This window comes from Rutilus rutilus (assembly GCF_951802725.1).
Source record: "Rutilus rutilus genome assembly, chromosome: 13".
NCBI lineage: Eukaryota > Metazoa > Chordata > Actinopteri > Cypriniformes > Leuciscidae > Rutilus > Rutilus rutilus.
Window position 1 is genome coordinate 7,729,715 of NC_140218.1, and position 27,445 is coordinate 7,757,159.

The 27,445-nt window shown below is 37.3% G+C and overlaps 3 protein-coding genes across 4 annotated transcripts in view; 1 reads left to right on the plus strand and 2 right to left on the minus strand.

The window, feature by feature from the left end:
• LOC311302671 (uncharacterized protein) overlaps window positions 1–27,445 on the minus strand; it is a 382,374-nt gene that overhangs the window by 217,128 nt on the left and 137,801 nt on the right. The window lies entirely within an intron of this gene.
• tti1 (TELO2 interacting protein 1) lies at window positions 3,247–17,061 on the minus strand. The gene is made up of 8 exons (XM_084428663.1): window positions 16,751–17,061; window positions 13,236–15,551; window positions 12,507–12,665; window positions 10,331–10,479; window positions 10,044–10,184; window positions 7,764–7,968; window positions 4,948–5,035; window positions 3,247–3,627 (listed from the first exon to the last, which is right to left on the minus strand). The coding sequence occupies exons 2-8, from the start codon at window positions 15,526–15,528 to the stop codon at window positions 3,426–3,428; spliced, it is 3,237 nt and encodes a 1,078-aa protein (XP_084284789.1). The 5' UTR covers window positions 15,529–15,551; window positions 16,751–17,061; the 3' UTR covers window positions 3,247–3,425.
• rprd1b (regulation of nuclear pre-mRNA domain containing 1B) lies at window positions 17,001–26,907 on the plus strand. Of its 2 annotated transcripts, none has more exons than XM_084428672.1 (8): window positions 17,001–17,161; window positions 18,190–18,378; window positions 19,909–20,038; window positions 20,126–20,265; window positions 21,233–21,351; window positions 22,033–22,159; window positions 24,312–24,487; window positions 26,074–26,907. In XM_084428672.1, exons 1-8 carry the CDS (start codon window positions 17,041–17,043, stop codon window positions 26,221–26,223), a joined length of 1,152 nt encoding a protein of 383 aa, XP_084284798.1. In that variant the 5' UTR covers window positions 17,001–17,040; the 3' UTR covers window positions 26,224–26,907. The 2 variants fall into 2 exon arrangements, with proteins under 2 accessions (XP_084284798.1, XP_084284799.1); XM_084428673.1 differs by having other exon boundaries at window positions 17,030–17,304.

Consider the following 27,445-nt stretch of genomic DNA (forward strand, 5'->3'; position numbering starts at 1 on the left):
CACACACAATATTACGATGTTTTGTGGTTTTTATGCAGCTTTAAAAGATCTTGAAAACACTCACAGTATGTTCAATGGTATTAATGACAGCTTCGTTTCTGGTTTCTTTGATTTTTATGGTTTGATTCAATAGTTTTTATTGTTTCTGGAAGTAATACATGTACAGATTGTGTATATTACAATAGGCTACTCCTACAAAAGACTGGTTTCACCTTCAATGTATGCCTTTATCAAATAAATAAAAACATTGTACATTGATCATATATCTTTGTGTCCTTTTAATACATGATTTTTCTTGTTTTCATATATATATATATATATATATATATATATATATATATATATATATATATATATACTTTTTTGAAATCTTTTCAAAAAGGCGCCATAGAGATATGATATCGTTTAGTGGCGCATTTGGCACGCAATCTGAGCTCAACTATTTGATTAATAAGAGACAATGATTGGTTAACCTGCCAAATTAGCGTTTTTGTAAGAACAAAAGATGCTCTTCTAGCCTGCACGTTTTTGTAACAAGTGTTAAAAGTTTTAGATATTCGTAAATCACGAGCGGAAAGAGTTGTTTCTCAGGAGTTTCGAAACAGTATTTGGGAGGCTACATATCTTCCAATGGTAAGCCAAATGTGTAGGCTATGTGTTGTTTCGAGATCAACATGTGCAAAACTGTATTTAGGCTAGCTACACTAGGCTACATGTTTTGTGTGCGCGCGCACGTGGCGTTAAGGCAAGGTTGTTGAAGGATGCTGTTTTGTATTTGCTACAGATATAGATGTCGGGCTCTCATTCAAATAGATAAGTTTAACATTTACAGAATGCTTTGTTAAATTTTGGTGTCTCTTATCACGTTGTGGTTGCTTATTTCACTTTCAAGTACAACCACGTAGGCCTACATTAAAAGTACTTTCACACCAAGTATCAGTAGCGGCTCCTGGCCGTAAATTTAGGTAGGGCAGATTCTGGTTCTTAGCGCTAGTTTCTGATAAACATTTTGTAAACTTTATATTGTAATAGGTGAACACACGCACACACTTTTGACAGAGGTTGCGTAATTCAGCCTGAGGGTGGCGCTCTAATGTTGATTGACAGATTCATACACGATCACAACGCTATAGAATCGCCTTAATATAGCCCTACATATACAAGTTCTGGTGACGAAACACTGCAAAAATATCCTTCCAAGAAATTTTATTAGACAAAAAACTTAAGGCAACATGAGTTGTGGAAAATTATAAATGATCTAGGAGCTTTATACACCTTTTTAAACACGGTAAGTCCATCCCTTACACAGCCTCACTTTCATCTCTGCCATGGCGCTGCTCTGAATAAGGTCTATGGCTCTCTATAGCTCGCTGCAGTTCCATTTTTCACCACAGATTTACATTGGAAAACTGTGGGGCGCTGTAGAGCTGATGAGGACTCGGCCACCCGCTGACCCTCAGTATCGGAAAATTATCCTGTTCACTTTAAGACTTAAATTAGTCTAGAAAATCCGAAATTATTTGTTACAGAATTCTGAACACATTTACAATTTATTATTGATTAAGTTTATATAGAGGTTAATGTTTTGGATGAATAGTTTGGTGGGGCTCTGCTTCACCTGCCCTAACAGACTGCCAAGTAGGCTACCATTATAACGTGTAAAAAACAAAAACAAAACAACAACAACATTGCTCTCTCTAATTAGAAACCACCCCAACTATAACGATAACGACAGAGCAAGGATAGCCTACCATTGGCATAATTTTGGGGATTTTTTTTTTTTTTTTTTTTAAACTGTTGAAAGATAAAACGTGGATAGTCCATCAATATCCGTTCTATTTTAAAGCATATAGCGAGAACAACTGAAGCACGCTTTTAATAACCAAAACATTATCGTTTAGTTTATCATTCTTGATGTTAAAGGGCAACATGGTGGCTTAATTGCTTAAAGTCCCCTTGTGGTGAAAATCAAGCTTTTAATGTTGTCCATGTGTCTAAGTGGTGTTTTTAATATGCTTTTAAGACAAATCATGTGTAAATTCATAAGTCGACACCATTGCTGAGTATTTTCTCCTTAAAACTGCAGTGAACCAAAGACAGAATATTTGCATATTCATAGAACAGTGTATACTAAATGAGGCAAGGGTGCCGAGTTGCGTTCAAGCTATTTTAAGGCATGAAGAATTTTTTCATGGAAAAAAAAAACTTTTAAATATTTAATTTTGGGGATCAAAGATGAGTTTTAAGGGATAAAATTATTGACTACAGGCCAGGGGGACTTTAAGTAAACTACTCAATAAACCTTGGCTGGCATGGGGCCTTTATTATAAAAAGCTCCAAACAGTAAAACTGTAGATAATGATTAAAATTACCCAAAAAAGCCTTTTTAACTTTCATTCTAACAAAGAGCTTTTCCACCTACTTAACCTCAAAAATCACCTCGATTCTTCATTTCTTCATCTCCTCAGTTTGCTTTGTCGTCTTTAACGGCGGCGAATCCTTCAAACAAAGCTCATGTCAAGCGGTTTGACTCTATAATGATGCTCCGGCACTTATCAGAAGCGGCCGGGAGGAAATTGCATTAGCCGCGTATGAGGCATGTCAGCCGGTCACCCCGGCGCCCGGGCCCGGTGAATAATAGCGCCTCTGTCAGCCCTGGCAGGAGGATAAATAGCAAAGTACAGTACAGATAACACTACAGCAGGCGAACACAAAGCATATGAGGCAGCTTTAATGCGAATCTCACAGGCCACACATTTATTAGACTGTCACTGAAGAACCCGCGACCCAACCAACAGGTCACAACTACACCAGAACATATGTGCGATTTATACAAATATGGATAACTCTTTACAATAGTTAACATGAACTAAGAATGAACAATACTTCTTCAGCATTTATTAATCTTAGTTATTAATTTCAACATTTACTACTATGTTATTAAAATCAAAGGTTGTATTTGTTAACATTAGGTAATGCACCGTGAACTAACATGAACAGCTGTATTTTGACTAACTAACATTAACAAAGATTAATAAATACTGTAACAAATGTATTGCTCATTGTTAGTTCATGTTAGTTAATTAACCTTATTGTAAAGTGTTACCAAAATATGTAATAATGAAATGAAATAAAATAGGCTACCCATTAATTTATTATTTTAGAGAAATAACTATAATAATTATGGTGATTTGGCAGAAAATATCATTTAAATGGCATTTTTTTGTAAGGAATACACTTTTTATTTCTCAATCAGTTTGTTTTATTGTATATAAGGCAATCTGCATCATGACAAAGTCAACTTGTCAGCCTTATCCTATAGTTCCTCCATTCATACGTCTGGTCAGTGAAGATCAGAATACTAGAATGATCCTAGCGTTCAGACATCAGCAGCCCTGTTGATCGGCATCTAAACCTCGGGAGTCTCATCTGTCCGCGTTCAGGGAATCAAACTCCTGCAGTAATTTGAGGACGTTGTCAGTGAATTGGTCTCTGGGCTTGTCTGATCCGCTCAGTGTCACGGCCAGAAGCTGCGGATGAGGCGGCTCGTACGTTACAGGACAGAACAGCTCGTTCAGAGTGAACCAGCACATATCAGCGTCCAGATCCATCAGGGACCGGAAAACACTGCGGACAAACACACGATAAGACAACTGTTAGGGTGATTCATACTGTTAAAGCAGGGTATGGGAGTGTGTATAACAGCACATCGTGAACTGGAAGAGTCTTAAAGAGTCCTAAAAATGACAATTCTGTCATCATTTACTCAACCTCAAGTTGTTCTAAACCTGTATGAGTTTCATTCTGTTGAACACAAAAGATATTTTGAACAATGTTGTAACCAGACAGTTGATGGATGTCATTGGAAATGTAGGCAACTGTCTTGTTACCAACATTCTTAAACATACATTATTCATACAGGTTTAGAAACCCATACAGGTCTGGGAAAACTTGAGGGTGAGTAAAAGATGCCAGAACTTTGGGTGAACTCTCTCTTTAACGCCCAATTTTTAAAGTAATATCTTGACAAAAGTGTAACCTTGTTTTTGGACTGTAAATACCGAAATCTAAAGGCATGTTCAAAAAAATAAAAAAAATAAAAAAAATTTGTTTGATTTGTTACAAATAAAATTAGTAAAAAAAAAGTGATTTTTCCCCAAAAATTTAAGAAAAGAAATTTAAGAATAAAATTTGTGGAAAAATAAGTGCATTTTCCAAAAAACACAAAACAAATTAAATATATATGACTTGTTTTTGTGTTTTGGAAAATGCACTTATTTTTCCACAAACTTTATTCTTAAATTTCTTTTCTTAAATTTTTTTATTTAAAATTTATACAAAATAAGTGAATTTCACTGATATAAATTTCACTTATAATTCTATTTTTTATTATATATATATATATATATATATATATATATATATATATTTTATTTTTTTTTTTTTCACTTATTATTTTTAATATATATTTTTATATATAAAACAAATTAAGTCAAAATTATTTATTTGTTTGAAAATTTGTGTGTATTACATTCTATTAAATTATAGTTGCTAATATTTTATATATACAAACATATCTGTCAGGCCGATTAATCAATTTAGCTATTTTTGCTATATATATATATATTTATTTATTTATTTCACCCTGATGCGGATTATTTCAGAATAGTCAAATGAATTGATCAGACAGATATATTAATCTAATCTCAATATGACCAAATATTACTCAATAGATTGATTTATTGATATTTGATAAATCACTACAGCTGACAGCAGAAATGAATATATAACCACAAATATAATATAAAATATTAATTAAATATTAATAATCAAATTGTTTTGATTTTAGTCTGTGCAAGTTCCTGAAACTTAAAAAAAGATTAAACCCACTTTAATAAAGGAAGAAAAAAAAGTTAAATTCCAGTTTAGCGCTGGGTTGGGCTTTACCTGAGACACGCCTCCTGCAGTTTGATTGGCTGTCGGCAGCTCAGGTACAGAAGACAAGCTTCACACACTCGATCCAGATCCGCCTCCACTGCAAACAGACATTCAGAAGAAAGATTATCTCCAAACTCCAGCAGGACTGAGAATATCAAGGGAATGACAAATTGAAGGAAAAGCTGCTATAAATATTAAAATGCAACAGACACTAAATAGTGTGACAGCAAACAATTGAAGACATTTGCTAGAGTTCAGATCTATCTGAGACCATGAACACCATTATAGGTTTGTTCTGCTTCTCAGTGAAGCTTCATGTATGTCTCCGGTGACTCGAAACTCACAGCAGAAATGCAGTGAACGAACGCCTGCGTCATAATGGCCACAGATGTTCTATTATAATCTAATAGTCTCCATGGCAGCATTATCCTAATTAATTAATTAAGCAGCGTGATGTAGAGCCTCATTACTCTAGAAAAATGGAGGTGAATGCAGAGGGACGGCGAGAAATGAGGGATGGAGAGAGAATAATAAAGAGGGAATATATATGTGTGTGTGTGTGAGAGACAGAGAGAGAGAGAGAGAGACAGCACTAAAGCCAACTGGGAAATAAACAGCATGACCTCTCGTCCGTCTGTCTGTCTCTCAGGTGTCTCACATAACCATGGTAACTCTATCAGTATTCAGTATTCCCTTCACACACACACACACACTCAATCACACCATCCTGCACAATCACAGTCGCACAAATATATTTCTCTCCACATGGCAGCTCAATCAAACGACAAATTATCACTTCAGCGTTTCACAAACCATTGGGTTTGCTTTGCAAATCCTTTATACTTCTCTATTACAGATGCACGAATTAAACTTGAGACTGATAACTGATATTTTATCAGCCAATAGTGGATATTTGTTTTGTCAAAGAGCACTTTTACATGCATCAAGGCTTATGCCGCAGCAGAATGCATGCAACATGTACGTTTTTTCCATTTCGCCCCTGCATTACATCAGAAACCCCACAGAGATGAGGAACGACTGATACGAGAGAGCTGAAATCCCCTCCGAGCTTCTCCAGAGGAATGAGCAGAGCAACGCATGATGGTGTCTGTCAGAGGAAGCTCTGGGGTTTCAGAGGGAGCTGTGATGTGACATCAGCAGGAACACGACTTCATCGCTTACACTCAGATTGACTTTGACATGTTCACTGCAGCTGTGATGAAACACTGACGCGAGTCTGCCATCTAGTGTATGATGTTATTGTGTGCACCATTCATGAGTTAAGATGCATTTTTTCTGCCTTTAAAAATATTTGTACCTTTTCTGCTGATGCAACTTCAGAGAGCCTAAGGGGACATGTTAATAGAATATATATATATATATATATATATTGCTCACAAAAAATGTGCATTCCCCTCACTCTTTAAAAATAAAGGTTCTTTATAGGCATCTATTGTTCCATCAAGAACCTTCAACATCAGTGGAACATGTTCATTCCACAAAAGGTTCTTTATAGTGGAAGAAAATGTCTTCACTAACCAAAAAGGTTCTTTTTAGAACTGTTCACTAAAAGGTTTTAAAAAAAATAATACAAGTTATTTTTAACAATTTCTTTCATTTTTATATATAAAAAAAAACATTTATTTGTTTGAAAATGTGTGTATAACATTTTATATAATTACCATTATATTAAATTATAATTGCTAATATTTTATATATACCAACTTATCTGTCAGGCCGATTAATAAATGTAGCTATATTTGCCATAATATATATATATATTTTTAAAGCTGATCATTTCAAAATAGTCTAATTAATTAATTGGTCAGACAGATATATTGATTTAATCTCAATAGAAATTACTCAATAGTTTGATTTATTGCTATGTGATAAATCACTACAGCTGACAGAAAAAAAAATTCTTCACTAACAAAAAATGTTCTTCTTAGAACTATTCACTGAAAGGTTCTTTGGGGAACCCAAACCCAAAATGGTTCTTCTATTACATCACTGCACAAACCCCTTTTTGGATGCTTTATTTTAAGGAATGCTGAGAAACTTTGAGTTTGCGCACAAATTTTGTGTTCTCTCTCAAAAGCATTGTAATAGAGTTTTTCCTTCTTATTTTTTTATTTAGCATTCTCATCACTGGTTTTGTGAGATAAAGCAAAGTTACCTGGGGAAATCAAAACTTTGAGATCCACTGCGAGGTTTCTGTATGTAACCAAGGTCATGCAGGCAATGAAAATAATGTTAAAATTAAATATCAAAGCCCACTTTAAATGCTAAAATAAGTTCCCATCATACATTTTTCTAGCTGAATCTCCTCTTTCAGACATTCAGCACATTATAGAAAGTAGATGCAGTTTATGTTCTTCAGCTGATTCGGGCAGATTATGTTACAAATGAACAGTTAAACTTAATATTTAAATTATATACATGATAGGTTTTGAATGTTTTTTTAGGACTGAGTGTTGCATTTTAAGCTATAATAACGTACAGTACCGTATTCATACATGTATGTGATTTGTTATGATGCTGACGCTGCACATCCATTCAATCACAATTATAATTGTACATTACATTTTAATTTGACCTAATATATTTTAATTTGGGACAAACAATGCAACAATTCACTGAATCTTAGCTTTTTAACCTTAGCATTGGAGGTAAAGTAATGTTTTTGTTTAAGCATGTTTTCAATTTCAATTTTTGTTACACATAATAAACTGGCAGACCTGCAATACTGTCACAGTCCCCCTGATCTATATATTTTCATTGATGTTGACAGTTATACAGTAGACACTGATGTCCTCCAGACTTACTGAGGTCCAGTGAGACACACAGAGGTCCGAGACCCTGCAGCACAGCGAGCTGGAGTTTGTACGCCAGTGTGTGTGTGTATGCGGGCCCGGAGCGAGCGCTGATCTCCGCCTGCTTCATCAGAGAGGAGGTGAGACGGGGAAGAACCTCTTTAGACACGCGTTTCCTGAGGAAATCTCCACACGACCGCCCAAGAACACACAGCACCTGAGAGAGAGATTCATGGAGGAACGGATGATCTCCCGGCTCTATAGTAGTATTCCAGTTAATATACACTAGCATTCAAAGGATTGGAGACTAAGTTTTTTTTAAATGCTTTTCAAAGAAGAAATGTTTACTGAGGTTGCATATATTCGATCATATTGTGAAATATTATTACAATTTATAATAGCTGTTTTCTACGGAGGAGGATTAGGGCCAAGCAATAATAAAAAAATAAAACCATCTCGAGATTAAAGTCATAATGCGAGATTAAACTCGTTAAATTTCGAGAAAAAAAAGTCGAAATGCAATCTTGAGAATAAGCGAATTAAATATCGTAATAAAGTCGTTGTGTTTCGAGAAAAAACTCGTTAAATTTCGAGAAAAAAGTCGAAATACAATCTTGAGAATAAACTAATTACATTTCGAGAAAAAAATCGTAAAATTTAGAGAAAAAAAGTCGAAATACAATCTTGAGAATAAACTAATTAAATATCGTAATAAAGTCGTTGTGTTTCGAGAAAACACTCGTTAAATTTCGAGAAAAAAGTCGAAATACAATCTTGAGAATAAACTCATTACATTTCGAGAATAAAGTCATTGTGTTTCGAGAAAAAAATCTTAATTTCGAGAAAAAAACTCGAAATACAATCTTGAGAATAAACTAATTAAATATCGTAATAAAGTCGTGTTTCGAGAAAAAAATCGTTAAATTTCGAAAAAAAAGTCGAAATACAATCTTGAGAATAAACTAATTAAATATCGTAATAAAGTCGTGTTTCGAGAAAAAACTCGTTAAATTTCGAGAAAAAAGTCGAAATACAATCTTGAGAATAAACTAATTAAATATCGTAATAAAGTCGTTGTGTTTCGAGAAAAAACTCGTTAAATTTCGAGAAAAAAGTCGAAATACAATCTTGAGAATAAACTCACTACATTTCGGGAATAAAGTCGTTGTTTCGAGAAAAAACTCGTTAAATTTCGAGAAAAAAGTCGAAATACAATCTTGAGAATAAACTCATTACATTTCGAGAATAAAGTCGTTGTGTTTCGAGAAAAAACTCGTTAAATTTCGAGAAAAAAAACTCGAAATACAATCTTGAGAATAAACTAATTAAATATCGTAATAAAGTCGTTGTGTTTCGAGAAAAAACACGTTACATTTCGAGAAAAAAGTCGAAATACAATCTTGAGAATAAACTCATTACATTTCGAGAATAAAGTCATTGTGTTTCGAGAAAAAAATCTTAAAATTTCGAGAAAAAAACTCGAAATACAATCTTGAGAATAAACTAATTAAATATCGTAATAAAGTCGTGTTTCGAGAAAAAAATCGTTAAATTTCGAAAAAAAAAGTCGAAATACAATCTTGAGAATAAACTAATTAAATATCGTAATAAAGTCGTGTTTCGAGAAAAAACTCGTTAAATTTCGAGAAAAAAGTCGAAATACAATCTTGAGAATAAACTAATTAAATATCGTAATAAAGTCGTTGTGTTTCGAGAAAAAACTCGTTAAATTTCGAGAAAAAAGTCGAAATACAATCTTGAGAATAAACTCATTTTAATCTAAAGACTTTAATCTCGAGATGCTTTTATTATTTTATTATTGCTTGGCCCTAATCCTCTTCCGTAGTTTCCTTGTAAAATGTAACTTATTCCTGTGAATTTTTAGCATCATTACTCCAGTCTTCAGAGTCACATGATCCTTCTAATATTCTGATTTGCTGCTCAAGAAACTTTCATTATAATCAATGTTGAAAAATATTGAGCTGCTTAATATTTTTGTGAAAACCATGATAAATTTTTTATGAATCTTTGATGAATGGAAAGTTCAAAAGAATAGATGATAGAATAGTCAATGCAACAATATCCAACTACAGTCTTTCCACACTTTTACATTAATTTAGTTTCAGATCTAGTCATCTTAGTTCGCTAGTAATTTGTAATTTTGTTTTGACCTATGCATTTGCAGATCATAAAACTACAAGATCCTATAGAAATATACATGACTTTTAATGTTTCATTCATTTCCATGGCCTTTTAAAACACCATTTTTAAAACGCATGGTCATGGTCTCACCTTGAAGGCTCGTGGTACAGCGAGAGGGTCATCGTCGGTGAGACGGTGGAGGAGAGCAGGCCAGCACCGGTGCACAATGGGAAGAAGCTCGTCCTCTCGCTCACATAAAACGCACACACACAGCTCCAGGATGTCCAACACCTGTAAAGGCACATGCACATTTTACTAGTCATGTGCTCGTCTCAAGGGAAACGGGCCTGCAGCGATGCAAGTGTTTTAACATTTTGAAAACTGCACTAAAGTTTCTTTGTTCCACGACGTGTTTTTAAAACAAGAGGTTTTACAACCTTGAGTCGGGTTCTCAGGTTGGAGTCGGAGAGCAGGTGAATACATCGCTCCATCACGTCTTTTGCAATCTGGATATGAAGAGGAAGCTCTTTTTTCTCAGCAGGACTTTCCATGTCCTCATCAGAAGCAGACGCTGGTGGAGGAGCGTCTGGACAGGTGACGAAAATAAAATTAGAAAATCGAATTGGCCATTGCATTAGACTAGTCTGGCCCCTGTGAACATATCATCATGCAAACACAAATAACAGCTGAAGCCGTAATAACAGATCATTCAGGGAATTCTGACTCTGTGTGGTGTTGGTTTAATGATCAGAAATCTGAGCCCAGAGTTGAAAGTCTCAGCATGAGGAGGATTAAAGATGCTTGAGTGATCATAATTCTGCTCTATTATTACATCTCTACCCTTATGCAAAGCACTTACTGCAGCTTGTTCCAGGAGAAGTGACTACCCCTGTTTCAGGTCTGCAGTTATGAAGAAAGCTTCAGAAGAACGAGTGCAATCGCTTATACTGTAAGGTCTTACTGGATCAATACTGTCATCTGCTGTGCAAGAATTAAATTACAAGCAAGAACTGTAAAGTGTGATTATAACAGAATGTTGTAAGGTGGTAACCATCTTCTTCTGGGTGGTTGCTATGGCGTTGCTATGTGGTTGGTAGGATGTTCTGAATGTTTTTTTTTTAGGTAGGGGTAATCGCAATATATCACAATACAAAAATGTAACAATATGTATCAAGGATAGTGACGATCTGACAATCATGGAAGCTTGTTTCCGCCACAAAATAAAACATTTTAAAAGATAATTGCGACTTTTTATCTCACAATTGCGAGTTTACATCTCGCAATTCTGACTTTATATCTCGCAATTCTGACTTTATATCTCGCAATTGCGAGTTTATATCTCGCAATTCTGACATCTTTTCTCAGAATTGTGAGATATAAACTCACAATTGTGAGATATAAAGTCCAATTCTAAGGAAAAAAAAGACAGACTTTTTTTTTTTTTTTTTTACCTCAGAATAGTTTATATCTCACAATTCTGACTTTATAACACGCAATTGCGACTTTACAGGTATATCGTGCAATTCTGACTTTATATCTCCCAATTGCGACTTTATTTCTCAGAATTGCGACTTTATTTCTCACAATTCTGACTTCATATCTCGCAATTCTGAGAAAAAAAGTCACAATTCTGACTTCATATCTCGCAGTTGTGAGAAAAAAGGCAGAATTGTGAGATAAAAAGTCGCAATTATTATTATTTATTTATTATTTAGTGGCGGAAACAAGCTTCCATAGTATTGTGTATAGTTCACCCAAAATGAAAATTACTGTGTGAGAAAAAATTTAAGTTACCTACATTAAACTACTATATGTAATGTTGAATATAATGTATAATAATGCAATGGGGGAATATTTGTGGGTTCTGATAATGCCAAATTTCTTATGTTACCAGTACAAAGTGGCCTACATTATTTTAAATATATCTAGTCAGTGACAGACTGCAAGCATACCCATCTAAAATAATTCTGTATTTTCAGCTTCAGAATCATGAATATTTTTATTCTGGTGTCACTATTGTCCTGTGCATTGGGTTACCAGCACCAAGCCCAAGCCAACTGATTTCCACACCCAACGTAATATCAAATTTAGCATTTTAATCAACAGTGCAGTTTTTGTGAACCTTTTACCACATGTCTTTTAGGGCATTACTTAACTTCCAAGTAAATGGATTACTCACAAGTTTCTGTGATATTTTGGTCTCTAGATATCAGGGGTCTGCAAAATTCTGCCAAACTGAAGAATTTGCTCCCTTTAAGTTCAAGAGTGTGAATTTGAATTGAATTGGCCACACCCCACTAGAAGTTGAAGTAGAATTCAAATTTGAATGACAGAAATTTACTGAACTGCATTTCAAAGCAAGTCAACACAGATAACGCATCCTGGGAAATAAAGGTCCGAAAAAGTCTCGTTAAATATTGGGAAGTATACAAGTAAACAGAAATTTCTCAATTCAGGTTCGAATGGACTATAACCCTGCTAGATTTGGCTGAAAGTCCCAGTTTTATCATCCAGGTAAGTATGATTGCTTAGAAAGGTAACAGCATTTACATCTAAGTTTAGTTCTTAAAGTTAGGGGTGCAGAACAAACATAAATAAATCAAAATTACAAACCTAGTTCATTAGGATCTTCCTCCTCTACCCCAATGCCTTCAGCAAGCTCCTTCTGCTTCTTATAGTCCAGGAGAAACTGCCTCAAGTTCACACTCTCTTTATTCTGGGTGTCATTGCTGGATGGCTTCTGGTGTCCCATAGTAGCAGGGAACCATCTCACTGTGGTAAAACACATTTGGCTTTTGAAAACTCCAAAGAGTACATTTTGCAACTAATACATTATAGTAGAATTGTTCCAACCCTCTGATGCTCTTCGTCATTTTTGACCAATTTTGTTTTTTTTGTTTTAGAATTTTTTATTTCATTGCAATGGTACGAGACTTGGTAAAGGCTTTGGCACTTGCTAAGTAGTATTTTTGTGCATTTTTCATAACAAAATGTAAAATTCTGTTACTTTTTTGAAGTTCACTTTTTAAAACTTTTTTCACTTCAGCAATAACCGGCCAAGTGTCGTTTTAGACTTGAGTCTGTGCTCTAAAGCATTCAAGATTTACAACAGTTTAAGTTGGAAATTTAATCTATGCTCAAAAAAATTAATAAATGGATTATAAATACAGCGTACATATAATTTGGTATAAAAAATCCCCTAAAAATACAAAATATAAAATAAAAAACATGATCAAACTAAAATATTGTACATTATCATTGATAAAAAAAAAATTCGGTCATTTTTGACCGACATGCGAAGAACACCAGAGGGTTAAGTAAGTAAATTTAAGTAAGACTCACCAAGTGCCTTCATGAGTAAGTGCAGCACACTACAGAACTGTGGCGTTCTCTGGTCATAGCTGAGATCAAGTGCCGTTAACACGTCCTGCACCACATCGGCCACTAGAGGCAGCAGACTGGCATCCGAGTGAGTGAACATGACCGCAAGAACTCTCGGAGCATGAGGGTGAATGCTGGGTCTGCCGAGGTTTAGAGAAACGTCATTGAGGAGGTAGTCTGCATTCTTGATGACCAGCTCCTTGGGAGAACTGTAATCGCAAGCCTTGCAGAGGTCGCACATTGCGTTGAAAGCCGCTTGGCTGACGAGAAGCGACTCATCTCCGGCCTTCTCCAGCACAGGGTATAGGGATGTCATGAGAAGCAGACGGAAATCAGTGCCTAAAGCCAGGGCGAAGCCTCCGATACCCTCCAACTGGATACAGATTTGCCAGATGTTGCTGTTGAGTTGGTGGAGCGTTGGGGTTTTGGATGCTGGAAGCAGTTGGAGACCATTTCGTTCTGGATAATTGGGCACTAAGGAGGTTGTAGTCTCAAGTTTCCCTTCCAAAGCCTCTGAGACTGTAGGGAGATGCCAGTTGCTCAAACTGATGTACTCCTCGATGATAGACATGATTGAAGATTTCAAGTCTTCTTGATTTGTTCTAGACTGGTTTATTCCTGAACTATCAATCCTAGAGTTGTCCATCTCTACGCCAATGCCTGCAGCACCAACAATTACCTCATTGAGGACCAAAGCAGCTTGCTTTCTGTAAACCGAGGACTCCTTGTACAATTCCATGAAGCGGTCAACAAGAAGGTAGAGGTTTCCGTAGTATCCCAACATGCGGCAGATCTTCCTGAGCGCTGAGAATATCCTTTCGTCTGTGAAGTAGAGGAAATATTTCCTCTGGGATGGAACTTGGTGCACATCAGGTCCCAGGTCTGTTGAAGACTTAAGAGTTCTCTCCTCAATGATTTTCACATCCGTAACGTCAAGCTCCATCACCTGCATCAATGCTTTGGAGATACGCTCAAGATGGACTGATGACCTTAGTACTGCATCAACTTTAGGTCCCAGAATCTTGAGGTACCCGAGGAACACGTTAAGGACAAAGAGCTTGCGTTGGTCATCCGATGTTCTCATGAGTCGAGGTAAGGATGACGCCAAGCTGTGGAGGTTTTCAGATAGAACGTCTGTAAAGTCCTGTCCGCCATTGGTTTGACCTTTTTGTGCAATTTCATTCAATGCAGCATTGCACCTGCTCTTAACCTCAGGCTCCTCGTCGTTGATGGCACCTACCAACGCTTCCAGTAGAGGACCAACACATTCACCCACAGACTGGCTGCACTGAGAAAGGAGAAGATGGGATAGATTGACCAACTCAAGCCTGATTCTCCAGTGCGGGTGGGAAGAAGTGCAAGAAATGATCTTTTGTAAGACTATGGCAAGGCGCTGGGAAGTGGCTTTGCGCCAAGATGGAGTCCTCTTTACAACCAGCTCCTCAACCCTCCCCAGATCCCCAGCTGCCCTGTCAATGTTGGTCTTCTGAAGCTGCTCATCGGCCATTACCAGACCTACCGCTTTGTACCAAACCCTCATGGCCTTCATCGTGACTGCATGGCCTTGTCTTATGTCTCCGCTTATTACCTCACTCAGGGCTCGAGAAATGCCGGGCAAAAATGTGGCGAGGGCACGTCCAAGAAGATACCTCTCGTTTTGTCCTGGCTCAATGTGTTCCTCTTTGCAGTTGCATTGTAGAAATAAAGAAAGGAGACATTTAAGGGAAGCTAATTGAACTCCCCTTGCCTTTTCATGCTCTGCAAGTGCCAGAAGTAGCGACACGGCTGCTCCAAGTCCGGGCAACATGCTTGGCTCGTAGAGTTTAAAAACAATGTCACCATAGGCCGAGTGCAAGAGGGTGTCCAGGCATCTGAGGACGGCCAGCTTTAGCTCCTCGGAGGACATGGCGGGCTTTCCCGGGTCTTTTGGGGAACAAATACAAAGGCACAACTCAGAGAAAAGATCCCGAAGAGAATCCCAACTCTGTACGCATGTGTTCTCCAGCACATACGTCATGGTTTCCATGACCGCCTCGATAAATCCCTCCCGCTTGGAGCCGGGGGTTTTGAGGACAAATCTGAGGGGAAACAGTACATAGTCCTGGAGCTGTTGGAGAGCTCCATCGCTTATACCGCGGAGATTGGCGCTAAGAGCTTCTACGTTCGCGGATGTTGGTTCTTTGGTCAGGAGGACACATGATGGGCGGAGATATGCAAATGCAATCTTTGGGTCTTCGATCTGATGTTCAGCCATTCTCCGTGTATGGAATATGAGATCTGCAAAGGAAGATTATGAAAGTCATCATGAGAGAATTTATGACAAAGAGAAAAGTTAATTCAATATTATGCCTGTGTGACTGTGTGATTTTGGCAATCCTATAAGATCATTACAAATCACACTGTACAACATGGATCTAATAAACTTGGGTACGATATGTATGTAGACTGTATGATGATGACACCTATTGAATCGTAGGTTAGTATAGAAGAATAAAACGTCATTAGCATGCGCTACTGGTAAACAAATAGAGCAAGATGCACCACACTTTGGCAATTGTGGTTTTATGTGCGATGAAAAAAAGAAGAGGAAGCGAAAGAGGAGAATATGGACACGGACATTTCTAGGGAAAAGAGGCCAACTTGTCATGCCAATGTTGCAAATGGAGCTTGAAGTAAGTAGTTTTAAGTTTTAGCGCCATGTCGCGTTGATCAAAACGGCATTCCATGTTGGATTTTTATTGGCTAGTCAGTAGACGTAGGTCATACAGCTGCAAACACACTATCATTATTATGCTAAATTTCTGACACCGTCAGAAAATTATCGCAGGCTAACTTTGGTCGCAAAACCGTGACAAAAGTCTACATCAAACCTCGATGTAGAACCACCGTTTAGGAGACACAACCACAGAAATCACCATGATTGGTCATCTTTCGTCTGGGACAGCCCAAAATCGTACATTGTGTATCGGGCATTGCAATAATGCAGTGGGGACTTAACAGTTTGCTTTTCTGACCTATGACTTTCAGAAAACATCCAAAACAATAGTTAGCAATATTAATTGATTTTACAAATCTTATGGCAATTAAACAAAGTATTAGTTAGCATCAGTTAGTATTCATTGACTGATTTCTTGAAGATACATTTTGGTTATATAGTCTAGCAAATGCAAACAAACAGGCAAAACGAGAGAGAGAGAGAGAGAGAGAGAGAGAGAGAGAGAGAGAAGTCTGACAATTACCAACTATGAATCACATTAAAACGTGAAAATTCCTGTAGCCTAAGGTGTATATCCTGTTTGTGTGCATGATTAATAAAATGATGCATAATCAGCCTATTTAAACCTTAAAGCTGTTAAGTGCAATGCAAATACAACTTGTCTAATGGTCAAGTTTAATTTTAATATAAGTAAAGAAAAAAAAAAGCATATTGAATATTTATTTACAGCCCCTCCCCTGAAAATCCCCATAATACTTACTCCGAGTGGTTCAGTCCAGCCAAGTCATGTCAGCAGCAGCAGCAGCACATACGCAGTTTCAAGCTTATAACATGATATTAAACTCCTGTTTCATTTTTTATTAAAGATAAAATTACCATATCAGTCCATAAAATAATCCTCTATACCTGCTACCAAACAAAGGCTGGGACTCATAAACCCCTTTTGTAAGAAACAAAAACAGACATCACTTGCGAATTATTGCTATTTCTATTCAGAGCGACACAAGTAGTGAAGTGAAGATTACAGTTGCTGTACAAGACACATCCAGCATGATGTCGCGTCTCAATGACGTCACGCGCGCGCGACGCTCGTTTGTTTATCAACCCAACTTGCAACAAAATCCCATCGTGTTCAAACATTCTCCAAAAGTTTCGAGGAATATATACAGAGGTTTGTACCTTATTAACTCGATTTATTAATATTTCGACTTAAACTACCCTTCTAATCCGCGGTAGCTGGTATTTGAGGGGTTTCCGCGTGTGTTGTGCCATATTGAAGTTAAATCCAGATTAGCCAACTAAAACTGCTGACAGGTGAGAATGTATTTACCTTTATTTTGTAGCTGTTGGCTTGATTTGTTTCTGTAATCTGCTTAATTTGCTTTTTTCTGTATTGATCTTGCTTATTGCATGTCTCAGAAATGATCCATTACAACTAATCAATAACTCGGGACTATGCATGGAGTTCAAACTCTCTAATATCTCATTTATTAATCACACACATATATGCAACCAGACTGTATCGTTATATATACACGATGTTTTACTATATGAGGTTATTTTTTAAAAGAACAAATTCTCCATGTGGTTTCTCTAATACAAGTAGGTCATAAATCCTGCATGCATAATAATGATTTAAAATTAATCTAAGTGCCTTTAGTAGTAGTTTAAGATGGTGTATAGTATGTCACACCACAATATTTCATGTCAAATACACGCATAATGTGTATGTATGAGATTAGGTGACTGATAGAATTTAATATTATTATTGCATTTTTATTTAAAATCAAGCTTCTAGATTAAAATGCATGTAACCGTATGAGAGAATGTGTATATTTTAGCACCATTTTAAACATTTTTAAATGGCCCTGCAGTAAACGTAAATAAAAATACAAATGTTCCTTGTCTAAGCAGTAATGTAATGTAATGTAATATAATATAATATACTATAATAAAAGAATTAGACAAAAGTTTTATTGTAAAAGTAGTTTCAGATGCAGAATAACAAACATTTATCAGTGTCCTTTATGACATATCAAGCCAACTACCCATATTCTTTATATATTATATTATAATGAGTATTATGGTCCACCTTTTCCCACGAGCTGCATGTTTTGGCGTCAACATTAAAGTAGGTAAAATGCAACTCTGTGGCAGGAGAAGCTTCATCCCTGTTTCTAACCTGACGTGTTTCCTCAGGGTTGTTTGGAGAGAGAGAGAGAGAGAGAGCGATCAGCATGTCGTCGTTCTCCGAGTCCGCGCTGGAGAAGAAGCTGTCTGAACTGAGTAACTCGCAGCAGAGCGTTCAGACTCTGTCTCTGTGGATCATTCATCACCGCAAACATTCGTCGCTGATCGTGCGTGTGTGGCACAGAGAGCTGAAGAAAGGTACGAGACCGTGTCACTGCTGTCAGCTGCGGTTTCAGGTTCACAGTGGTAGTTAAAGGGAACATATAGGAATGTAAGGCTGTGTTCACACTTGGCATGTGTGGTGTGATTGCTCTGTTAGTGAAGTGTGAACGCTGCCATCTGAACCCTGGTGCCACCAAACAAGCGGACTGAGACGCTGAAAAGATGTGTCTCGGGGTATGATTGCACTTGTGGTTCAGTTTGTTTGGGCTTGAACCACTTAGCGTTCACATTGGCATTTTTAACACCGAACCTAAAGATACTGAACCTAAAGGCTTAGTGATACTGTATGTTCACAACCTGATTGATTGGCTTTTATTACATATATTTCATGACGGAACTAACCAAACATCCAAAACAATGCTGTATTCAGGGCTAAATGAGCTCGCTGTATGTGCGTAGCTACATATGATAGTATTATACACACACACACACACACACACAGATCTGCTGTGAGGAGACCCAGTTCTGATGCCTGTACTGAACTGTGATGGGCAACATCACGACTATGACGAGAGAAAACTATGCTTGAGCATTCTGTCCTTTGTAGGGTTGCATCTTCCTGTTTTTGGTTTGTTTACATTTCTTTGGTCTGTGTTGCGTTCATATATCACCCGAATCGCACCAGAGTTTGTTTGGAAGTGGACCGAGACCCATCTTGTTTGTTTGGTGGCACCAGGGTTCAGAGGTCAGCGTTCACACTTACTCAAATGAACCGCACTAACAGAGCAATCAAACCAGAGTTTGTTTTAATCTAATCAAACATGCCGAGTGTGAACACAGCCTCAGTCTGCTTCCAAACCAACTCTGGTGCGGTTCGAATGAAATATGAACGCTGGACGGACCAAAGACATGTAAACGAACCAAAAACAGGACGTGATGTCACAAGATGCGACCCTAAAAAGGACAAAAAGCTTTTCTCTCGTCATAGTCGTGATGTTGCCCATCACAGTTCAGTCCAGGCATCAGAACCGCGTCTCCTCACAGCAGATCTGTGTGTGTGTGTGTGATGGAGGGATTCCTGATGCTGTTATGACTCCTTTACACAATTTACAAGCTTTTGACTAGTTCTCAGCTGGTCAATATACCATCATATGTAGATACGCACATACAGCGAGCACATTTAGCCCAGAACACAGCATTGTTTTGGATGTTCGGTAAGTTAGGTCGCAAAATTTACATAGAAAAAGCAGATCAATCAGGTTGTGGACAAATCTCTATGCCTTTAGGTTCGGTATCTTTAGGTTTCAGTGTTTAAATGCAAATGTGAACGCTAAGCGGACCAGGACTAAATTTGTTTTGGTCTGGCCAAAGAAACCAAGCGAACCGAACCACAAGTGTGAACACAGCCTTAGACCAAACTTGACTGTCTGAGTTTAGTTTGCACAAGTCATCTTGTTTGTGAAGACAAGGTTAGGCTTCAAAAATGAATGAAATGCTCAAACATTTAAACTGAAACGTTGTAAAGTTAATGATGATTAAATCGAATAAAATGTGTTTGTTGTTCAGCTAAAAGAAACAGGAAGTTGACGTTCCTGTATCTGGCTAATGACGTGATTCAGAACAGCAAGAAAAAGGGTCCTGAGTTCACCAAAGACTTCGAAGGTGTCCTGGTGGATGCCTGCTCACACGTGGCCAGGTAAGCTCCCCTTCACATGTGCTTCACGCGTTCACCGGCAGGGTTTCGTCCTTTCTCATGTGTGCTGTGTGTGTGTTTCTCTGGCAGAGATGGAGATGACGGTGGAAAGAAGCACATGGAGAGGTTGCTGAATATCTGGCAGGAGCGAAGCCTCTACCGTCCAGACTTCATCCAGCAGCTCAAACTGGCTATCGAGGACTCAGACAGTCCCAAACACAAGCCCACAGGTCAGAGTAACACCAGCACACTGCAAACTGCACAGTATATACTGGGTACTGCCAAACATTTGACTGGTAGTGTGTTTAGTGTGTCATGCTACCCATAATACTTTGAAGTATGTGCATTGTGCTCATTACATTATGCAAATATCCCCTTTCTCCCAGATTTGTTTATTGGTTTTTAAGCACAAAAAAATTATAACAGTAACAAAGCATAGAAAAATCCAATATCCAAAATGTTCACAGTGCATTTAATCATGGTTATTTGTGTAAAAAAATAAATGTGTCTGTCTTAACGTCTGGCAGTCTAGTCAAATAATGAGTCAAAAAGATGAATGCTGCATCCGAAATCGAATACTTCCCTATTATATAATAGTATGCGAAAAACAGTGCGCCAACATATGTCTGAATTCATTTGCTGCGTCCCAAATCGCATACATATCCGTCCTAAATAGTATTCAAAGTTAGAATCAGAGTGTCCCAAAGCATTATAGTGTGTTGATGGGTATTTTGCACTTCTTTTGTGTGTAAAACCAATTAAGAAACCTGGGAGAAAAATAAAATATGCACACTGTGCACAATATACACACTGTAGAAGTGATGTATGCATCACTAAACGGACCAACGTTTTTTTCTCATGATCTTGAAGATGTTTTCATCTTAAAGTTTTTGCTAAAATAGTTGAAATTATCTTTGAAATTCATTAAAATCTAGCATTGAAAAGCATGATGAAGTGCTCATCACATGTTCCTCCTGTAATGGTTCTTTAAAAGCATCCCAGGATGCACCTGGTGCAGTTGTTTGACGAGCAGAGCTGCGAAGAAGCTCAAATATGAGAGAGATTTTATTTCTGTCACTTCATCATTCCCAGACTTGCATGTGTTTCATCACTGCATTATTATTCCAACACTCAGAAACAGTCTGAATAAAGGGCGAGTGTGTGTGAAGTAACGGTTGCATGCTCTTTTTGTGGCAGATGATAGGAAAAACTTGAAGAGAAGCTACCAGAAGGTGCAGGAGGAAGAGGAGGAGGAAGATGATGATTACAGAGTTCAGTACTCTCCTCACGAGACGGACGCAGCCGCTCCACAGCTGGTATGATTTACACAGACTCAAAGAAACATGATTCTAACCAGGGGTTGAAATGAACATCAAATGCGGGTTAAAATCCACTGTGTCGGGTAACGCTGGCTCTCACCAGACAATTTGTTGTTACTTATTATGTTTACTCACTTTGCTGAGGAAGTTCGTGTAAGCAAATGTGCACAGATTTACTGTATAAAATACTCAACTCGAGTCATTATGATAAATTAAACAGTGTATTTGCACAGAATCTGCTCATATCGTGAACATGTCCGTCACTACACAACAAATAACGGCACGCTTGTTCATTTGCATTGAAGAAATAGCGAAGATTAAAAAGCATTTGGTTAACAGAAAAGACATTATTATTTTCCAACATCCTACATTCTAAAAAAATGTTATGTTCTTTGTACTGTATTAATCTGTCCACCTAAAACACATTTATGGTGAAAAGAAGTTCTGGCCAGTAACTTAAAAATTTAGTAGCCAAATTGGCAGGTGAGTGAAAAAAGTTAATTTCAAACCCTGATTCTATCCCTTGATTCTTTGATCAATTATGGTATTTGTTTCCACTACTGTTACTGCGATGGTGCCATTTTGAATACGGCTCATCTGATCAGATTTTAGAGCTGCGTCTCTCTAGATTAGTGAAGATGAGTGTGATTGATTGTGATGAATGTCCTGATCCCGCAGACGGAGGATCTGGTGAAAGCGCTGCAGGATCTAGAGAACGCGGCGTCTGGAGACGCGGCCGTGAGACAGAAGATCGCATCACTTCCACAGGAAGTGCAGGACGTTTCCCTTCTAGAGAAGATCACAGGTGAGTCCTCACGGGTCAACATGTAAGGGCGCATTCACCCAGAATTCCCTTGTTTTCCATGTAAACATATTAAAAGCAGGGGTGTAACGATACACGTATTCGCATTGAACCGTTCGAAACGAGGCTTTCGGTTCAGTACGCATTACAAACCAAAAATGTCGTTACTACACAGCGCTAAGAGATCCAGTAAAGAAAGTTGAAGTAATAACATCGCTGCGAGATCTAGTAAGAAAACGGATCAAACAGCGCTGACGTGAAAACCCTGTGCCATGAATGAACTATATAGGCTTTAAGTCCACAGATCAGCAACATTCACCATGGCTTTACTGTAGTGGCACTCACTGTGACCATGGAAGTCTGGCAGGAATAGTAAAATGCCTTCAAGTACGTCACACATCTTTTTCCAGCCTTTCAAAACTAAAATAATAATACAATTTAAATGTTATTTTTAATGTGATGGCCAAAACATTGTTTGTTCATCCTTCAAAGATTTCCCCCATTTACAAAACTAAAAGTTTCAAGATGTAGGAAAACTCTTCCTTATTTAAAAATATTTTTTTCCTTTTTAATATTTTCTTATTTATTTTTTTAATCAAGGAAATTTATCTGGCATTTCTGTCTTTTTGCTGTATCGAAAACGTACCGAACCTTGACACCACTGTATCGTTTCAAACCGAACCGTGAATTTTGTGAACTGTTACACCCCTAATTAAAAGGGTTAGTTCACCCCAAAATGTCAATTCTGTCAGTAATTACTCTCCCTCATGTCGTTCCAAACCCGTGAGACCTTCGTTCATCTTAGGAACACAAATGAAGATATTTTTGATGAAATCTGAGATCTTTCTGGCCCTCCATTGACAGCAACATCAGTGCAACTTTCAAGGCCCAGAAATATAGTAAAGACATCGTTAAAATAGTCCATGTGACTACAGTGGTTCAACCTTAATGTTATGAAGTGACGAGAATACTTTTTGTGTGCAAAAACAACAACAAAAATAACAATTTATTCAACTATCTCTTCTCTTCTGGGTTCTCCGTCAAAACGGCGCTTCATTAGCTTGAATGAAGTCTATATGCTTCATAGAGAGCTATAATAATATACATCACCCTTTCTCTTTCCGTTTGCTCTGTTTTTTTAAACACTGAGCTTCAAACTCATCGACTCCACTTTGTTCATTCTTGAATTGACCTTTTGCCTGTTTGGTGATTAGATTAACGGTAGCGCTTTATATTACAGTCCTGTTCCCCATGGACATACTGTGTACTTATTATAGTTATTACAATAATTGGGTACTAACCCTCAACCTAACCTTAACCAATGCGGTTACCTTATATTATGCAGCACTTTCTTAGGTAAGTACACACGTACTGTAAAATAAAGTGCAGCCAGATTAAGTGTTTTGGGCTGGCATTTTGAACTGAATATGACGCGTCCGGTGTGAAACCTGTCAGGTGTCCAAGCCGTGACCCATCCTGTGTTTAATCGCCCCTTTTTCATGCATTCGCTTTGTTCAGAGAAAGGGAACCGTGTAAAGAACTAACATTAAAGATCAAAGTAAACATACAGATCATTGACAAAACATGTTCTTGTAAAATGTGTGGTGTAATCGGTACACATGCTTTTCTTACTTAGTATGTTTGTCTTGTTTCCAGTCCAAATATCAAAAAATTCTTAAATCAAGATGCATTTACTAGATGAGTAAAATGACATAAGATATTATGTCCTGTTTTCTGGGGGAATTAATCAAAATTAAGTGAGTTGATGCTAAAAAAAAGCTAAATGATCTGCCAATGGGGTCAGAAAAATAATGTTAATTCAAACCGAAACAAGATTATTTTTCTGTCCCCATTGGCAGATCATTTTGCTTTTTAAACATCAAATCACTTAATTTAGATTTATTTCCCCAGAAAACAAGACTTAATATCTTACGTCATTTCACTACTTTAGTAAATGGATCTTGATTTAAGAAATGTTTGATGTTTGTACTGGAAACAAGACAGAAATACTAAGTAAGAAAAGCATTTTTTGCAGTGTAACGCCGGTGTAGTCACAGGTGTAATATTAATTGTTGGGTAAATTCCCTCACCGTTCACCCCTAGTTCTGCGTGACCGGTCCCTGACTCTGAGATGAAACTCTCCTGTGCTCTGCAGATAAACAGGCGGCAGATAAGCTGTCGAAGACGGTGGACGAGGCTTGTCTCCTGCTGGCCGAGTATAACGGACGCCTGGCCGCAGAGCTGGAGGACCGCAGACAGCTGGCCCGAATGCTCACAGAATACATCCAGAGCCAGAAGGAGGCGCTCAACGAGAGGGAGAAGAAGCTGGAGGTACCAGAGACACTCATAAATGATTTAAGGAAAAACGCTGTGCCTTTCTTTCTGAAACCAGTGTGATGTTCTTTCTTCCATGGGAGAATTTCTGCTGAATATCATCAGAGCTGCTGCTTTCAATGCATTTTCTTTAACCTTCCAGCTTCAAAATAGACAAAATAATAATATAAAAGTAGTCCATATGACGTATGTGCTATATTCCAAGCTTTTTGAAGTCATCCAATATCTTTGTGTGACAAAAAGACCAACATTAAATCATTATTCACTGATAAATCTGCCCTCTGCCCTTTTTCCTTGATCCTAAATTTGGTTTTAATTCCTCACACAAAAACTGGTTTCAGAAGACTTTGAATATAGCGACATGTCATATGCACAACTTTTATGATACTTTTGAAATACTTATGGTACTTTTTGTCATTTTTGGAGCTTGAAAACAAGCCCTGATATTCTGTAATGCTTCCTTTTGTGTTTCATGGAAGAAAGTAAGTCAAATGTGTTTGGAAAGACATTTTTTGGGTTAATGCATTAATTCAATTTCCTTTAAGTATTTCTGAAAAACACTACCATTCAAAAGTATGGGGTTTGTAAGATATTTAAGTTTTAAAATAAATAAATAAGTCTCTTATACTTATTACCAAGGCTGCATTGATTTGAAAAAAGAAATTTGAGTAAATATTGGGAACAGACAGAAGACTAGTGTGAATTTCAACGTGATGCTTTAGTTTTAACAGTGAAAGAGTGCATAGCAAAACATTTAATATTTGGCAACTTTTTTATGATATAAATATGACGACTGAGCGTAATATCCAGTGATGCAAACTATTCAACTTAAAAAAAAATCAATTACAAAATAATTTCACTGTATTAAATAGAAAATATGAAAAATATCATTTACATGATTCATGTAATTCATAACTGAATGTGATGAGACAAGAAACGTTTTGTGTTTTCAAAGTATTAGACATACGATTAAGAGTGAATGTGTGCATATTTTAAAATATACATATTTAAAGTATACATATACAACATATAATAGTAGTAGTGTTTATTAATCCCCGTAAGGAAAGTAGTTTTCAGCAAGCTCACACAGACATCACAGTTGGCATATACAAACTATAATTTAAAGCAAATAAATCTAATTTAGGATAACCAGACCAGCTGACCATCAGTCAACACTAGAAGAAGCAAATGAAACAAAGTCTCAACTTTAAAATTTGGTCATTTTTTTAAAGAAATTTAAACAATAAATAGCGTTTTGCGGCTCTTTAATGTGTCTGACAGATCGCTGTAGAGCCTCTTAAAGCTGCTCTCTTCCTTCTAGTTCATTTATAACATCAAATAAACATTAAAGAACATAAGGAGTGTTGTTTTAGATGTCAGTGTACTCCGCTTTTCAAGTTCAAATCCTCCAACGTTAATCTACTAACTCTCCTGACTGCTTTGTCGGACAAAATGGCGGATTATGATTGGTCAGATCGCCTGTCAATCAAACTCCCTGCGAAGGGTCAATTACAGCCTTCGTTTGAACAGTAGTGAACTTTGTCTGATCCATTCATTCATTGATTGATTGATTATCATTTCAGGAATACAAGCAGAAACTGGCTCGTGTCACACAAGTGCGGAAGGAGCTCAAGTCGCACATCCAGAGTCTCCCGGATCTGTCTCTCCTCCCGAACGTCACCGGCGGCCTCGCACCCCTGCCGTCTGCCGGAGACCTCTTTTCCACTGACTGAGCGCCGCTATCAGACTCAAGTCCTCTAAGACACTGGCTTCCTCCTGACCCACGGAAACACCAGAGGAGAGCAGAGCGACTGATCAAGATCCTTCGCCCACTTTTGTATTTCAGTAGTTCTCATGCCAGCCAACAAGGTTACGAAACCTCGCAGAGATCAAACCCACCAGTCGACCCGTCACTAAACCGGACTCAGAGTGTGGAGATTTTGTTTTGGTGTGACTTTGCTGTGGAAAGCAACCCTCTTTTGCTTTTGTCTTATACCTGTAGGTTTTTAGTTTTAATGCTCCAAGTACAATTTTGCTTCATTTTGGTTTTGGAAGAGACTAAACATGAGGATTCGATTTTAAAGCCCTCACTGCTATAGACTGAGTTCATGAAATCAAGAGAAATTAATTAGGTAACTCATGCTCATCATCAAACTGATATATTTTGGTTACAAACTTGATCTGTTCTTCTTCAAATGATTATTTTGCTGAGAAATACAACAGATGTGCTGATATTTGTGGAAAAAATACAGTGTGATCCCATTGTCTCCTATAGTCACTGTATGTTTACAGTGTCTCTCATTAAATGACCGAACACATTCAACAACTAAAGGCATTTTGATACGAGTGAATTCTTGAATATCAGCGGGATGTGTAAATGGTGCTGTGAAGCGTCTATTAAATATAAACTGGCCGAACATATGTGTGTTTAGAATCTAGACAATACATCAAGCAGATATAATACTGAAGTTAAGCTTTTTCAAGGGTTCTCTTTTTGAAACATATATTTATACGTACACACACACACACACACACATAGAGAACAGTAAGAAACCAGCTGAATGAAATGGGATTTACAAACAGAAAAGCCAGACAAAAACAAGATTACAGTGGGTCATGGAGTGTGGATGATCGGATGCAAGCGATATTCAGTGATGAATAACAAATATGCATTGGTCAAGAAGATGATATTGGAAATTTAGTCTGGTGCTGTTCTAATGAAACATATAAAGAGGAAAACTATCAAATTTCCCAACTTGATTATAATATGGGGTTGCATCATGTCAGGTAAAGGATCAGGAGAGGTGTCAATCATTATCTCAACAATCAATGCACAGGTGTAGAATGAAATTTTGGACACTTTACTCATTCCATCCATAGAAAAAAATGGGTTTAGTAATGAAGTCATTTTTCAGGATGACAATGCATCTTGCCACAGAGCAAAGAGTGTTAAAG

Excerpts from the sequence above, each read along its gene's own strand:
- tti1 (XM_084428663.1), bottom strand. The coding sequence starts at position 15,528 with ATGGCTGAACATCAGATCGAAGACCCAAAGATTGCATTTGCATATCTC. Across the intron at positions 10,480-12,506 it reads GGAAGATCCTAATGAACTAG|ACGCTCCTCCACCAGCGTCT; the intron begins GTTTGTAATTTT and ends TCACCTGTCCAG. Across the intron at positions 5,036-7,763 it reads GTGTGTCTCACTGGACCTCA|TGGAGGCGGATCTGGATCGA; the intron begins GTAAGTCTGGAG and ends GTCTGTTTGCAG.
- rprd1b (XM_084428672.1), top strand. The coding sequence starts at position 17,041 with ATGATGTCGCGTCTCAATGACGTCACGCGCGCGCGACGCTCGTTTGTT. Across the intron at positions 17,162-18,189 it reads TTCGAGGAATATATACAGAG|GGTTGTTTGGAGAGAGAGAG; the intron begins GTTTGTACCTTA and ends GTGTTTCCTCAG. Across the intron at positions 18,379-19,908 it reads GCACAGAGAGCTGAAGAAAG|CTAAAAGAAACAGGAAGTTG; the intron begins GTACGAGACCGT and ends TTTGTTGTTCAG.